The sequence below is a fragment of the Phaseolus vulgaris genome, chromosome 11 (assembly GCF_000499845.2).
Source record: "Phaseolus vulgaris cultivar G19833 chromosome 11, P. vulgaris v2.0, whole genome shotgun sequence".
Taxonomy (NCBI): domain Eukaryota; kingdom Viridiplantae; phylum Streptophyta; class Magnoliopsida; order Fabales; family Fabaceae; genus Phaseolus; species Phaseolus vulgaris.
In genome coordinates, this window is record NC_023749.2 from 50585018 (window position 1) to 50601101 (window position 16084).

General features: G+C 37.3%; 1 protein-coding gene and 1 pseudogene across 1 annotated transcript; both read left to right on the forward strand.

Moving 5' to 3' along the window:
* Positions 1-7: 7 nt before the first annotated feature.
* On the forward strand, positions 8-4883 carry LOC137827290 (putative disease resistance RPP13-like protein 1). Its single transcript, XM_068633581.1, has 2 exons — positions 8-3855; positions 4671-4883. Exon 1 carries the CDS (start codon positions 199-201, stop codon positions 3784-3786), a length of 3588 nt encoding a protein of 1195 aa, XP_068489682.1. The 5' UTR covers positions 8-198; the 3' UTR covers positions 3787-3855; positions 4671-4883.
* Positions 4884-5221: 338 nt separating this feature from the next.
* On the forward strand, positions 5222-10720 carry LOC137827299 (putative disease resistance RPP13-like protein 1; annotated as a pseudogene).
* Positions 10721-16084: the final 5364 nt, after the last annotated feature.

The window sequence follows — 16084 nt, forward strand, 5'->3', positions numbered from 1 at the left end:
AAACTAATTCACTAAAGTTAGTGCTGTCGGGAATAATCAACAGCTACTGCTTCCTATCATTCCTTTATTGAAGTAAAGCCATCTCCAACAAAATACTCACTCATTCACTGTTGTCACTCTTTCATTCACTTAACTAAGTTGCACTGCCAAATTTCTCAACCATTTCTTCTCTTTCATTTGGCCACTTCCTTTCCAACCATGCCTGTCCTAGAAACTCTTGGTGGTCCTCTTTTTGGTGCTGTTCTCCAAGTCCTATTTGACAAGCTCGAATCTGATCAAATCCTGGACTACTTTAGTGGAAGAAAGCTCGATGAGAGGCTGCTGAAAAAGTTGAAGATGAAGCTGATGGACATCAAAGCTGTGATTGATGATGCAGAACAAAAGCAGTTCACTAATTCATTGGTCAGAGAATGGCTTGATGAGGTCAGAGATGCTTTGTATGATGCGGAGGATCTGTTGGAGCAAATACACTATGAATTCTCCAAAACTCAGTTGAAACCTGAATTCCAGATCAGTGCTAGCAAGGTAAGCAGTTTTCAATCCAAGATCATAGAACTCCTAGATGATCTAGATTATCTATTAAATCAAAAGATTGTTCAGGATTTCAAAATTTCTAGTGATGTTAGATCTGGATTGGGTAATAAAGTGTCTGAGAAAATAAATGAATCCTCATCTTTGGTGGTTGAAGAGGTTATTTATGGCAGAGGTGAGGACAAAGAAAACATCCTTAATTGGCTGACATCTGAAGATGAGAACTGTAGTCAACTGTCAATACTTTCTATTGTGGGTATGGGCGGGATGGGTAAGACCACACTTGCTCAACATGTATACAATGATCCAATGATAGAGACTAAATTTGCTATCAAAGCTTGGGTCTGCGTTTCTGATGAATTCAATGTTTTCAAGATAACCAGAGCAATTCTTGAGGCAATCCATAAGTCAACTGATGATAGCAGAAACTTAGAAATGGTTCAGGGACGATTGAAAGAAAAATTGAATGGAATGAAGTTTCTTATGATTCTGGATGATGTTTGGAACGAAGATCGAAATCAATGGAAATCATTGAAAACTCCTCTTAAGTATGGGGCTAAGGGAAGTAAAATTCTTGTCACAACACGCAGTAACAATATTGCTTCTACCTTGGAGTCAAACAATATACACCAACTAAAGCAATTACAGGAAGATCACAGTTGGCAAGTTTTTGCTAAACATGCAATGCAAGATGACAACTCTAACTTGAATTCTGAGTTGAAGGAGATTGGCATGAAGATACTTAAAAAGTGCCAAGGACTGCCTTTGGCCCTTGAAACAGTAGGATGTCTTTTACAGTCAAAGTCATCTGTTGCAGAGTGGGAAGGTGTACTGAGAAGCAACATTTGGGACTTATCGATAGAAAATAGTAAAATCCTTCCCGCTTCGTTGTTGAGTTATCACCATCTTCCTTCTCATCTCAAGAGATGTTTCTCTTATTGTGCGTTATTCCCCAAAGGCCATATGTTTGACAAGGAGAGCTTGATTCTCTCATGGATGGCTGAAAATTTTCTACAATGTTCTCAGCAGAATAAGTCTCAAGAAGAAGTAGGTCAACAATACTTCATTGATCTGTTATCCAGGTCATTCTTTCAACAGACAACTGTACAAGCCAGGATGCACAACAAAACATGTTTTTTGATGCACGACCTTCTCAATGATTTAGCAAAATATGTTTCTGGTGAAATGTGCTACAGGTTGGGTATTGATAGGCGAGGAAGCGTACCAAAGAGAACCCGTCACTTTTCAACTATAAAGAATCCTATTGAATGTGATGAGTATAGGAGCTTATGTGATGCTAAAAGGCTACGAACATTTATGTCCATATCTATGAATTTTGGGATGTCAATACAAATACAAGAGTTGATCTCCAACTTTAAATTTTTACGGCTCTTATCTTTGTCTAGTTGTCTTAACATAAAAGAGGTGCCTGATACTATAACCGATCTTATACATCTCCGTTCGTTAGACCTTTCATTAACAGGCATAACGAGACTTCCCGACTCAATATGTTCACTCTATAACTTGCTAGTGTTGAAGCTGAACTATTGTAGATGTTTGAAGGAGTTGCCCTCGACTTTGCATGAGCTCACCAAGTTGCACCGCCTTGAACTTATAGGAACTTTTTTAAGAAAGGCCTCAGTGCTTTTAGGAAAATTGAAGAATCTTCAAGTATGGACGGGTGGGTTTGAGGTTGGAAAAAGTAGTAGTGAGTTCAGTATTCAACAACTAGGACAACTTGATCTTCATGGAAGTCTGTCACTTTCAAATCTTGAAAATATTGTGAATTCCTGTGATACGTTGGTAGCGGATTTGAAGAATAAAATACATCTTGTGGGGCTATGTTTAGAATGGGGTTTGAAGCGGAACAATGAGGAATCAATAAAAGAAAGAGAAGTACTAGAAAATCTGCAACCTTCCAGAAATTTGGAGCAATTGTCAATCTTTAACTATTGTGGTACACAATTTCCATGTTGGTTATCTGACAAATTTCTATTGAATATGGTGTCCTTAAACTTGTATAAATGTAAATATTGTCAATGGTTGCCTTCCCTTGGACTTTTGACATTTCTCAAAGAGTTAACAATTTTCGGCCTTCATGGGATAGTTAGAATAGATGCCGAATTTTACGGGAATAGCTATTCTGCATTTACATCCTTGGAAAAGTTAAGCTTTATTGATATGAAGGAATGGGAAGAATGGGAATGCATGACGGGTGCTTTTCCAAATCTGCAACGTCTTAGTGTGTCGGATTGTCCCAAACTGAAACGGCACTTGCCAGAGCACCTTCCTCATTTAACTAATCTACTTATTAAGGGATGCGAACAACTTGTGGTTTCAACTCCCAGGGCAGTCGAAATTGAAGGTGTGAAGATGGAGACACCTTCATTTGACATGACAGGGCACCTCTTCTCTCATACTCCTCTTCATTCCTTGGGTATTTATTCTTGTTTGAGGGTGAATATTCCTATAAACCATTGCTACCATTTCCTTGTAGAATTGAATATAAGTGAATGTTGTGACTCTTTGACAAACTTCCCTCTAGACTTATTCCCAAAACTTTGTAAACTGTGTTTAGACGAATGTCATAACCTACAGATGATATCACAGGAGCACCCTCATCGTCATTTGAAAAGGCTGAGCATTCTAAAGTGTTGTGAATTCGAATCATTTCCCAATGAAAGATTACTTGCACCGCAACTAGAAATCTTTTTTATTGTAGAATTGGAGAAATTGAAATCAATGCCTAAAAGTATGTCTATCCTCCTTCCATCTCTTAATTCTCTGTATATATTTGATTGTCCGGGACTAGAGTGGTCTGACAGATGTTTGCCATCAAATCTAAAAGAAATGCATCTCTTGAATTGCTCCAAACTTGTTGCCTCACTAAAGAAGGGGATTTGGGGAACGAACCCTTCCATAGAATCCTTGTGTATTGAAAAGGAGAATGTGGAGTGTTTTCCGGGGGAAGGTTTGCTCCCACCCTGTCTTACTAAGCTAATGATAAATGATTTTCCAAATCTAAAGAAACTGGACTACAGGTGTCTCTGTCACCTCTCCTCTCTTCAGAAAATGACTCTTCGAAATTGTCCTGTACTCCAAAGCTTGCCAGAGGAGGGTCTGCCCGAATCCATTTCAACTCTCCAAATTGAACTGTGCCAATTGCTCAAACAGCGATACAAGAAAAATGGAGGCAAAGACTGGGAAAAAATTGCTCATATTAAAACTATACAGGTTGATGGTGTGTACCAGTAAACATTTAAGACAAAGCACAAATTGGAAATTCTAAAGGCACCAATTCTCTTATGCCTGCATTTTCATCAGGTGCTAATCCTGCACACTATCTTTTAACCACACTATATTTTAAGCATTCCAAATACAATCTTATTTAGTGCCAATATTTTAATTTTGTAGTAGATTACTTTCATCACGCATCGTCTTTCTAATGTTCTATTTTACTTGCAACATTTTGTAAATCGATATTCACCTTTGAAGTTAGCAAAGATGCTCATACTTAGGGAACATAGAAAATAGGGAAGGGGGAAAGGTATGAAAGTTTGAAAGTACTTGTTGTGTAAACTTGTTTCCTCACCACTCTCTTTCTTCCTTCTTATTTCATACTTACATCATATGATTTTCTTTTCCAATATTATACCTTTCTTCTCCCATATTGTTTTATAAAATATGATTTCTATAGCTTTATAGGATGATGGGGTGAGGTCATGAACCTGTTAAGTAAAACTGGCATGCTTTATATTTAAAATATTTCTAAGATTGTAGAATGCTGACGCCTGTTGCTTACACTTAACTAAATATGGTCAATATTACCACATATACATTGATAAAGCAAAGCACAACATTGTTAAAATTAACTTTCAGTATTAAAGATAAGCATATCAGAACATCCTACAAAGTGTCTGGAATTTACCTGAACTCTGGTTGAGGCTGCATTTTGATCGTGATTCTCTATTATTAGTTTTCTTGCCTATCAATTTTGTGTAGATTGCTGCAAAACCCTACTGATGTTTAAAAATGTTAATACTAAATTAGTTTGTCACTAAGATTTTGTCGGAAATAGATGGATGTCTTTATTGGGTTTTTGCTATTAAATTAATTTATATGGATACTTTTACGTGCAGTACCTATGAATATAATGGCGAAAAGAAGACTACGGCAGTTACAGAGTTTTGTTGCAACGGTGCAAGCTAAATACTTTAAATAATAACATTTTCATATCAAGAATCACCAATCATGTCTACATATTTGGTTGCTGTTGTCATTGGTTTGTTTGATTACTTATGTCGAAGATCATACATCTGATGGTAAAATAAAAACATGTTTGCTCTTTACAATTTTAGGTTCTGCTTGTTCCAAGTCCTGATTGATGTGGCTGTGAAAACTTTGGAACTATCACTTCTTCTGTCTTTTCTCTTTGATCATATCACAAATGTTTAATAACATTGTGCTCTACCATGTAGATGAATCTTGTCTAAGTACATTTGTTTTAACTTTTCCTTCATGTTTGTTGCAATGAAGAGTAGAACCTGGAATCTGATTTAGGGATGGTCAACTTCCTACCAAACCCTTTGAAAGTCTTTGAATGCAAATGGTTTATCAGATGAATAGCTAGCTACCTTTTAGGCCGGCAGATGATTATTCTGCTTATTTTAGACATTGTGTGCAAACACATGAATAAATATATCACTAAATTTTAACAAGATCATGCACACTGGTTTTCTCTGGAATTCAACAAATAAAAAATTATAGTTTATATCATGCCGGTAATTTGATTTCTTTGGGAACAGCAAGTGCGCGATTGTTGCTGTGAGATAAAAGTATGAAATCCTCAAGGACCATGTATTTGGATTTGTTGTTATCCCAATTTAATATCCATTAAAAGCAAGAAAAATGAATTGAAATTGAGTATTAATTGTGAAATAAAGAGTTGAAGAAGAAAATAAGAAAGCAAATTAATAACTTGATATAAGAAAACTTTTAGGATTAAATTTTGCACAAGGATTTTTATTAATTTAATCTCTTATCCTATTATTTTGATTCTCCTTGAAGTAATGCAAAATATGTTCTGAGCAACTAAGAAATCATATAATGCATAGTTCATATTAATATAGTCTGAACAGCTATTAGTTGGCCATCAAATCTTGAAGTAAAGCCATCTTTAAGAAAGCTGTTCTTACCTTAACTTCAGGTAAGTCTTACCTTCTCTGCGATATAAACAAGAAATTAAATAAAGCTTTGGAATTAATGAATTAAAAAAATATTATTGAAAGAGACTAATTCACTCAAGTTGGTAGAAAATACAATGAAACCGACAAGGTACCGTCCGGAATAATCAACTATGACTCACTCATTAACTTTTGTAACTCCTTCATTAACTTAACTAAGCTGCACTTCCAATTTTCACAACCCTTTCTTCTCTTTCATTTCCCCACTTTCCCTTCCAACCATGCTACTCCTTGAAACACTTGGTGGTGCTCTTTTTGGTGCTGTTCTCCAGCTCCTTTTTCAAAAGCTCGATTCTCATCAAATCCTGGACTACTTTCGTGAGAGAAAGCTAGATGAGAAGCTGCTGAAAAATTTGAGGAAGTTAGTGTCCATCAATGCTGTGGTTGATGATGCAGAACTAAAGCAGTTCAGAAATGCATATGTTAAAGCGTGGCTTGATGATGTCAGAGACGTCTTGCTGGACACAGAGGATCTGCTGGATGAAATAGACTATGAATTCTCCAAAACTCAGTCACAACTTCAATACCAAACCAGTTCTAGCCAGGTACGCAGTCTTGAATCCAAGCTGAAAGAAGTCCTTGATGACCTTGACTCTCTTTTAAACCAAAAGGATGATCTAGGTCTGAAAAATGTTGGTAGTGTGGGATCAGAATTGGGTAATAAAGTGTCAGAGAAAAGAAATGAATCTTCATCGTTGGTGGCTGAAGCGGTTATTTATGGCAGAGATGAGGAGAAAGAAATGATCCTTAATTGGCTGACATCTGACCATGAGAACTGTAGCCAACTGTCAATACTTGCTATAGTGGGTATGGGCGGAATGGGTAAGACCACACTTGCTCAACATGTATACAACAACCCAACGATAGAGGCTAAATTTGATATCCAAGCCTGGGTCTGCGTTTCTGATGAATTCGATGTTTTCAAGATAACTAGAGCAATTCTTGAGGCAATCCACAATTCAACTGATGATAGCAGAAACCTTGAAATGGTTCAGGGACGATTGAAAAACCAGTTGATAGGAAGGAAGTTTCTCCTCGTTCTGGATGATATATGGAATGAACACCGAGACCAATGGAAATCATTGCAAACTCCTCTTAAATATGGTGCTAAAGGAAGTAAAATTCTTATCACAACACGCATTAACAGAGTTGCTTCTACCATGGGATCAAACAAGATTCACCAACTAAAGCAACTACAAAAAGTTCACAGCTGGCAAGTTTTTACTAAACATGCTTTTCAAGGTCATAACTCTATGTCTAATTCTGAGTTGAAGGAGATTGGCACGGAGATAGTTGAAAAGTGCCAAGGACTGCCCTTGGCCCTTGAAACGGTAGGAGGTCTTTTACACTCAAAGTCATCTGTTTCAGAGTGGGAAGGTGTACTGAGAAGCAACATATGGGACTTACCAATAGAAGATAGTAAAATCATCCCTGCTTTGTTGCTGAGCTATTACCATCTGCCTTCTCATCTCAAGAGATGTTTCGCTTATTGTGTGTTATTCCCCAAAGACCATATGTTTGACAAGGAGAGCTTGATTCTATCATGGATGGCTGAAAATTTTCTACAATACTCTCAACAGAATAAGTCTCCAGAAGAAGTAGGTGAACAATACTTCAATGATCTATTATCAAGGTCATTCTTTCAACAGTCATTCAGGTACAACGAAACATACTTTGTCATGCACGACCTTGTTAATGATTTAGCAAAGTATGTTTCTGGTGAAATGTGTTTCAGGTTGGGAGTTGATAACGCTGAAGGAGAAAGAGTACCAAATACAATCCGTCACTTTTCAACTGTAAAGTCTGTTGAATGTGATGAGTATAGGAGTTTATGTGATGCTAAAAGGCTACGAACATTTATAACTTTTTTTGACTCTCACATGTCAATACAAAAATTGATCTCCAACTTTAAATTCTTACGACTCTTATCTTTGAGTTGGACAATAATAATAGAGGTGCCAGACACTATAGCCGATCTCATACATCTCCGTTCATTAAACCTTTCAACCACAAACATAGAGAGACTTCCTGACTCAATATGTTCACTCTATAACTTGCAAGTGTTGAAGCTGAACAAATGTATGTTTTTGAAGGAGCTGCCCTCCGCTTTGCATGAGCTCACCAAGTTGTCACCTTGAACTTATGGGAACTACTTTAACAAAGGTTCCAATGCTTTTAGGAAAGTTGAAGAATCTTCAAGTATGGATGGATAGGTTTGAGGTTGGAAAAAGTAGTAGTGAACTTGATGTTCACGGAGAGCTGTCAATTACAAATCTTGAAAATATTGTGAATCTCTGTGATGCATTGGCAGCGAATTTGAAGAATAAAACACATCTTGTGAGACTATATTTAAGTTGGGATTTTAAGCTGAACAACGAGGATTCAATAAAAGAAAGAGAAGTACTAGAGTATCTGCAACCTCCCAAACATTTGGAGCAGTTGTCAATCCATAACTATTGGGGCACACAATTTCCAGGTTGGTTATCTAATAAATTTCTATTGAATATGGTGTCCTTAACCTTGAATGACTGTAAATATTGCCAATGGTTGCCTTCTCTTGGACTTTTGGCATTTCTCAAGCACTTGCATATTCAAGGCCTTGATAAAATAGTTAGGATAGATGCTGATTTTTACGGGAATAGCTCTTCTGCATTTGCATCCTTGGAAACGCTGAGGTTTACTAATATGAAGGAATGGGAAGAATGGCAATGCATGACGGGTGCTTTTCCTAGTCTTCAAAGTCTTTTTTTGTCTCAATGTCCCAAACTGAGGGGGCATTTGCCAGAGCACCTTCCCCATTTAAAGGATCTAACTATTTATTACTGCAAACAACTCGAGGCTTCGACTCTCAAGATGGTAAAAATTGAATATGTTAGGATGATGACGTCTTCATTTGACATGATGGGGAACCTCCAAAACGATACTCCTCTTAAATACTTGATTATTAATTCTTGTCCTGGCATGAATATTCCCATAAACCATTGCTACCATTTTCTTGTACATTTGGATATCAGAGAATGTTGTGAGTCTCTCACGAACTTCCCTCTAGACTTATTTCCAAAACTCTGCCACCTTGGATTAACCAAGTGTCGTAACCTACAGATGATATCACAGGCGCAACCTCATGGTCATTTGAAGATTCTGATAATTAAAGAATGCTTTGAATTTGAATCATTTCCCAGTGAAGGATTATTGGCAGCCCAGCTAGAGACATTTTCGATTGAAGAATTGAAGAAATTGAAATCAATGCCTAAATGCATGTCTGTCTTCCTTCCATCTCTTATTTATCTGTATATAAAGGATTGTCCAGGAGTTGATCTGTCTGAGGGATGTTTGCCATCAAATCTAAAAGATGTGCATATGTTCAATTGCTCCAAACTTGTTGTCGCACTAAAGAAGGGGGTTTGGGGAATCAACCCTTCCATAGAATCCTTGTCTATTGGAAAAGATGACGTGGAGTGTTTTCCGGATGAAGGTTTGCTCCCACTCTCTCTTACTAAGCTATGCATAAGTGATTGTCCAAATCTTAAGAAATTGGACTACAGGGGTCTTTGTCAACTCTCCTCTCTTAATATATTGGTTATTGATAATTGTCCAATACTCCAATGCTTGCCAAAGGAGGGTCTGCCCGAATCCATTTCAAACCTTTGCATTGCAAACTGTCTGTTGCTCCAACGGCGATGCAAGAAAGAAGAAGGTGAAGACTGGGAAAAGATTGCTCACATTAAAACTATATATATCGGTTGATTGTGACTATTAAACATATAGGAAAAACCACAAATTGAAAATTCCTAAGACACCAATTCTCATATGGCATTTTCATCAGGTGCCAATTCTCCACACTATATTTGAATCATTTCTATTACAATCTTATTTAGTGCAAATACTTTAATATGTTGATAATTTTCGTCACGCATCAACTAATCTTCTTGTTAATGTTTTGTTTTACATGCAACAATTTCTATTATAGATATTAAAGTTGAGTAACGATGTTTATATTTAAGGAACATAGAAAATGGGGAAGGGAGAAAAGTCTGAAAGTTCTGGCATCAATTCCACGAGGGGTGTACTCTATTGTTGGGAGTGGTCATGGTTTCATCCATTCACTTGTTGGGTAAACTTGTTTCCTCACCACTCTCTTTCTTCCTTCTTCTTAATTCATACTTACATTATATGATTCTCTCTTCCAATATTATACCTTTCTTCTCCCATATTTTTTATAAAATATGATTTCTATAGCTTTCTTCTCCCATACTTACTGAGAATATTTCACTCTTTCTAATCAGCAAACATTAGCAGCATAAGGGACACCTTTGACTAATCTTATTTGTTTTTCATGATTGTTGATGACCAGGACACAACAAAGATGTTGAGAGTGATGAAGCTCAAATATTCTTTCCACAGCCTGAAAATACTTGAAAGTAGGTGTTCTTCTAGTTTGTTTCATAAATTAGTTTAAAATACAATGGATAAATTTAAAGTAACAAATAAATAGCCAATAAAAATGTATTTTTTTTTACGTGCAGAGTCATTTGGCTCATGTGGTCTAAGTGCTATGAGTGGATGGAGTTGACATCGACAGATCATAGGGAGCCAAAAAAACATTTCGTAAGCTTCAAGATGGGCGATGTCAAGGGAAGCGCTAATCAGATTTGGGAATGTGTATGTATACCAATTGTAGGAGAATTGTGGAAACATAAGAACAAGAAGACTTTTTAGGGTAGCAAGATAAATCACATTAAGAACTTTACTCTGGCATAAATGAAGGCTTGGTCATGGGTAATGTCTAAAGTACGTGGTGTATGTTTTTCGTATTTAGATTGATGTCTTCAGCAAATGATTTGCATGATGTTGTCAATTTTTCTAGGAGATAAATATCATAAGTAAAAGGTGTCTGCATTAAGGTTTTTCAGTTTTTGTAAGGAGGTTAGAGGGTAAGAGCTTCATGTAGGTCTTTTGTATAAGAGTTGAGATATACCTAAAATATCTTTTATTTATTCATTTGTTTTTTGCTGATAAAAAAATAACCAATATAAATAGAGGATTATATTTTATGTGTAAAAAACGGATATCCTAACATTCCTCTTTGGGTATTTTGGACTGAAATTTTTACCAAACGTTCGACACTGTGTCTATTGAGTTTTGGCTGAGATTTCAGGCCCAGATTCGTCCCATAAGATTGGCAATAAATTTTTTATTGATCACTGTTGGGGCCGAAAGGAAGGTTCGCTTGTGTGTGAAACTGTTTGATTTTTATCGTGGGCAAATACTCATCCGTTTGACCTGAAATTTGTTGCGTTTTGTCCCAAATTCAGTGGAGATTCTTACGAGCAATTTCAGCAAAAACTATTTCGGGAGAATTTTTCGGAAATTTTGTGCAAACCAAGGCTATCCTCTACCAAAACTTGTGAAATTTCGCCCTACTTTCTGCAAATTTTTATTCTAGGTCAGTATTGTGCTGACAAATTCACACAAGTACTTCCATATGGTGTTTGCACCCAGGTAAGGAGGCACGTCCATAAAAGAATCACAAAAAGGAGATACGGGGAAGAAAATCCAGGACGTTTTGTTTTCGGAAAACAAGTTTTGTTCACTCTCGGTCTGGGACTTACTACGCCTTACTCCTTGGGTGTTTTGGTCTGAAATTTTTACCAGACGTTCGTCACTGTGTCTTTTGAGTTTTGGCTGAGATTTGAGGCCCAAATTAATCCCACAAGATTGGCAAAAAAAAATTTATTGATCACTGCCAGGGCCGAAAGGAACATTCATTTATGTGTGAAACTGTTTGAATTTGTTCGTGGCCGAATACTCATCCGTTTGACCTAAAATTTGTCGCATTTTGTCCCAAATTCAGTAGAGATTCTTACGTGGAATTTCAGGAAAAAAATATTTCGGGAGAATTTTTTGAAAATTTTGTACAAACCTAGGCAATCCTCTACCAAAACTTGTGAAATTTCACCCTACTTTCTGCAATTTTTATTATGGGTCCGTATTGCGCTGAAAAAGTTCACAAAAGTATTTCCATATGTTGTTTGCACCCAGGTAAGGAGGCATGTCCATAAAAGAATCACAAAAAGGAGATACGGGGAAGAAAATCCAGAACGTTTTTTTTTTCGGAAAACAAATTTTGTTCACTCTCGGTCTGGTACTTACTACGCCTTACTCCTTGGGTGTTTTGGTCTGATATTTTTACCAGACATGCGTCACTGTGTCTATTGAGTTTTGGCTGAGATTTGAGGCCCAGATTCGTCCCACAAGATTGGCAATAAATTTTTTATTGATCACTGCCAGGGCCCAAAGGAAGGTTCGTTTTTGTGTGAAACTGTTTGATTTTTTTCGTGGGCGAATACTCATCCGTTTGACCTGAAATTTCTCGTGTTTTGTCCCAAATTCAGTGGAGATTCTTACGTGGAATTTCAGGAAAAAAAAATTTCGGGAGAATTTTTCAGAAATTTTGTGTAAACAAAGGTTATCCTCTACCAAAACTTGTGAAATTGCGCTCTACTTTCTTCAATTTTTATTATGGGTCCGTACTGCGATGAGAAAGTTCATACAAGTACTTGCATATGTTGTTTGCACCCAGGTAAGGACGCACGTCCATAGAAGAATTACAAAAAGGAGATACGGGGAAAAAAATCCATGACGTTTTGTTTTTAGAAAACCAGTCTTGTTCACTCTCGGTCTGGGACTTACTACGTCGTACTCCTTGGGTGTTTTGGTCTGAAATTTTTAACAGAGGTTCGTCACTGTGTCTATTGAGTTTTTGCTGAGATTTGAGGCCCAGATTCGTCCCACAAGATTGGAAATAAATTTTTTATTGATCACTGCCTGTACCGAAAGGAAGGTTCGTTTGTGTGTGAAACTCTTTGTGCAAACCATGGCTATCACATACCAAATCTCTTGAAATTTCGCCCAACTTTCTGCAATTTTTATTCTGGATCCGTATTGCGCTGAAAAATTTCACACAAGTACTTCCATATGTTGTTTGCACCCAGGTAAAGTGGCACGTCCATAAGAGAATCACAAAAAGGAGATACGAGGAAGAATATCCAGGACGTTTTGTTTTCGGAAAACAAGTTTTGTTCACTCTCGGTCTAGGACTTACTACGCCTTACTCCTTAGATGGTTTGGTCTGAAATTTTCACCAGACGTCTGTCACTATGTCTATTGATTGTTGGCTGAGATTTGAGGCAGAGATTTGTGCCACAAGATTGACAATAAATTTTTTATTGATCACTGCCAGGGCCGAAAGCAAGGTTCGTTTGTGTTTGAAACTATTTGATTTTTTTCGTAGGGGAATACTCATCCGTTAGACCTGAAATTTGACGCGTTTTGTCCCAAATTTATGGAAATTCTTGCGTGGAATTTCAAAAAAAATATTTCGGGAGAATTTTTCAGAAATTTTGTGCAAACCAAGGCTATCCTCTACCAAAACTTGTGAAATTTCGCACTACTTTCTGCAATTTTTATTTTGAGTCCGTATTGCGCTGAAAAAGTTCATACAAGAACTTCCTTATGTTGTTTGCACCTAGGTAAGGAGGCACGCCCATAAAAGAATAACAAAAAGGAGATACGGGAAAGAAAATCCAGAACATTTTGTTTTCGGAAAACCAATCTTGTTGACTCTCGGTCTGGGACTTACTACGCCTTAATCCTTGGGTGTTTTGGTCTGAAATTTTTACCAAACGTTCGTCATTGTGTCTATTGAGTTTCATTGAAATTTGACGCCTAGATTCGTCCCACAAGATTGACAATAAATTTTTTATTGATCACTGCCAGGGCCGAAAGGAGGGTTCGTTTGTGTGCGAAACTGTTTGATTTTTTTCGTGGGCGAATCCTCATCCGTTTGACCTAAAATTTGTCGCGTTTTGTCCCAAATTAGGTGGAGATTCTTATGTGGAATTTCAGGAAAAAACTATTTCGGGAGAATTTTTTGGAAATTTTGTGCAAACCCAGGCTATCCTCTACCAAAACTTGTTAAATTTCGCCATACTTTCTACAATTTTTATTTTGGTTCCGTATTAAGCTGAAAAAGTTCACACAAGTACTTCCATATGTTGTTTGCACCCAGGTAAGGAGGCACGTCCGTAAAAGAATCACACAAAGGAGATACGGGTAAGAAAATCCAGGATGTTTTGTTTTCGAAAAACCAGGTTTGTTCACTCTTGGTATGGGACTTACTACGCCTTACTCCTTGGATGTTTTGGTCTGAAATTTTTTACCACTCATTCGTCACTGTGTCTATTGAGTTTTGACTGAGATATGAGACCCAGATTCGTCCCACAAGATTGTGCAAACCAAGGCTATTATCTACAAAAACTTGTGAAATTTCGCACTACTTTCTGCAATTTTTATTTTCGGCCCGTATAGCGCTGAAAAAGTTCACACAGGAACTTCCTTATGTTGGTTGCATTCAGGTAAGGAGGCACGTCCATAAAAGAATTACAAAAAGGAGATACGGGGAAGAAAATCCAGGACGTTTTGTTTTCGGAAAACCAGTTTTGTTGACTCTCGGTCTGGAACTTACTATGCCTTACTCCTTGGGTGTTTTGGTCTGAAATTTTTACCAGACGTTCGTCACTGTGTCTATTGAGTTTTGGTTGAAATTTGATGCTCATATTCGTCCCACAAGATTTGCAATAGTATTTTTATTGATCACTGTCAGGGCCGAAACGATGGTTCGTTTGTGTGTAAAACTGTTTGATTTTTTTCGTGGGCGAATACTCATTCGTGTGACCTAAAATTTGTCGCCTTTTGTCCTTAATTCAGTGGAGATTCTTGCGTGGAATTTTCAGAAAAAATATTTTGCGTGAATTTTTCTGAAATTTTGTGCAAACCATGGCTATCCTCTACCAAATCTTGTGAAATTTCGCCCAACTTTCTGCAATTTTTATTCTGGGTCCGTATTGCGCTGAAAAAGTCCACACAAGTACTTCCATATGTTGTGTGCACCCAGGTAAGGAGGCACGTCAATAAAAGAATCACAAAAAGGAGATACGGGGTAGAAAATCCAGGACGTTTTGTTTTCGGAAAACCAATTTTGTTCACTCTCGGTCTGGTACTTACTACGCCTTACTCCTTGGGTGTTTTGGTCTGATATTTTTACCAGACATGCGTCACTGTGTCTATTGAGTTTTGGCTGAGATTTGAGGCCCAGATTCGTCCCACAAGATTGGCAATAAATTTTTTATTGATCACTGCCAGGGCCCAAAGGAAGGTTCGTTTTTGTGTGAAACTGTTTGATTTTTTTCGTAGGCGAATACTCATCCGTTTGACCTGAAATTTCTCGTGTTTTGTCCCAAATTCAGTGGAGATTCTTACGTGGAATTTCAGGAAAAAACTATTTCGGGAGAATTTTTTGGGAATTTTGTACAAACCAAGGCATGCTCTACCAAAACTTGTGAAATTTCGCCCTACTTTCTGCAATTTTTATTATGGGTCCTTATTTGCGCTGAAAAAGTTCACACAAGTACTTCCATATGTTGATTGCACCCAGGTAAGGAGGAACATCCGTAAAAGAATCACGAAAAGGAGATACGGGGAAGAAAATCCAGGATGTTTTGTTTTTGGAAAACAAATTTTTACCAGACGTTCGTCACTGTGTCTATTGAGTTTTGGCTGAGATTTGAGGCCTAGATTCGTCCCACAAGATTGGAAATAAATATTTTATTGACCACCGCTACAGCGGAAAGGAAGGTTCGTTTGTGTGTGAAACTGTTTGATTTTTTTTGTGGGCGAATACTCATCCGTTTGACCTGAAATTTGTCGCGTTTTGTCCCAAATTCAGTGGAGATTCTTACATGGAATTTCAGGAAAAAAATTATTTCGGGAGAATTTTTGGCAAATTTTGTGCCAACCAAGGCCATCCTCTACCAAAACTTGTGAAATTTCGCCCTACTTTTTGCAATTTTTATTATGGGTCTGTATTGCGTTGAAATAGTTCACACAAGTACTTCCATATGTTGTTTACACCCACTTAAGGAGGCATGCCCATAAAAGAATCACAAAAAGAAGTTACGGGAAAGAAAATCCAGGACGTTTTGTTTTCGGGAAACCAGTTTTGTTTACTTTCGGTCTGGGACTTACTACGGCTTACTCCTTGGATGTTGTGGTCTGAAATTTTTACCAGACGTTCGTCACTGTGTCTATTGAGTTTTTGCTTAGATTTGAGGCCCAGATTCGTCCCACAAGATTGGCAATAAATTTTTAATTGATCACTGCTAGGGCCGAAAGGAAGGTTCGTTTATGTGTGAAACTGTTTGATTTTTTTTGTGGGCGAATACTCATCCATTGGACCTGAAATTTGTCGC

Excerpts from the sequence above, each read along its gene's own strand:
- LOC137827290 (XM_068633581.1), top strand. The coding sequence starts at position 199 with ATGCCTGTCCTAGAAACTCTTGGTGGTCCTCTTTTTGGTGCTGTTCTC.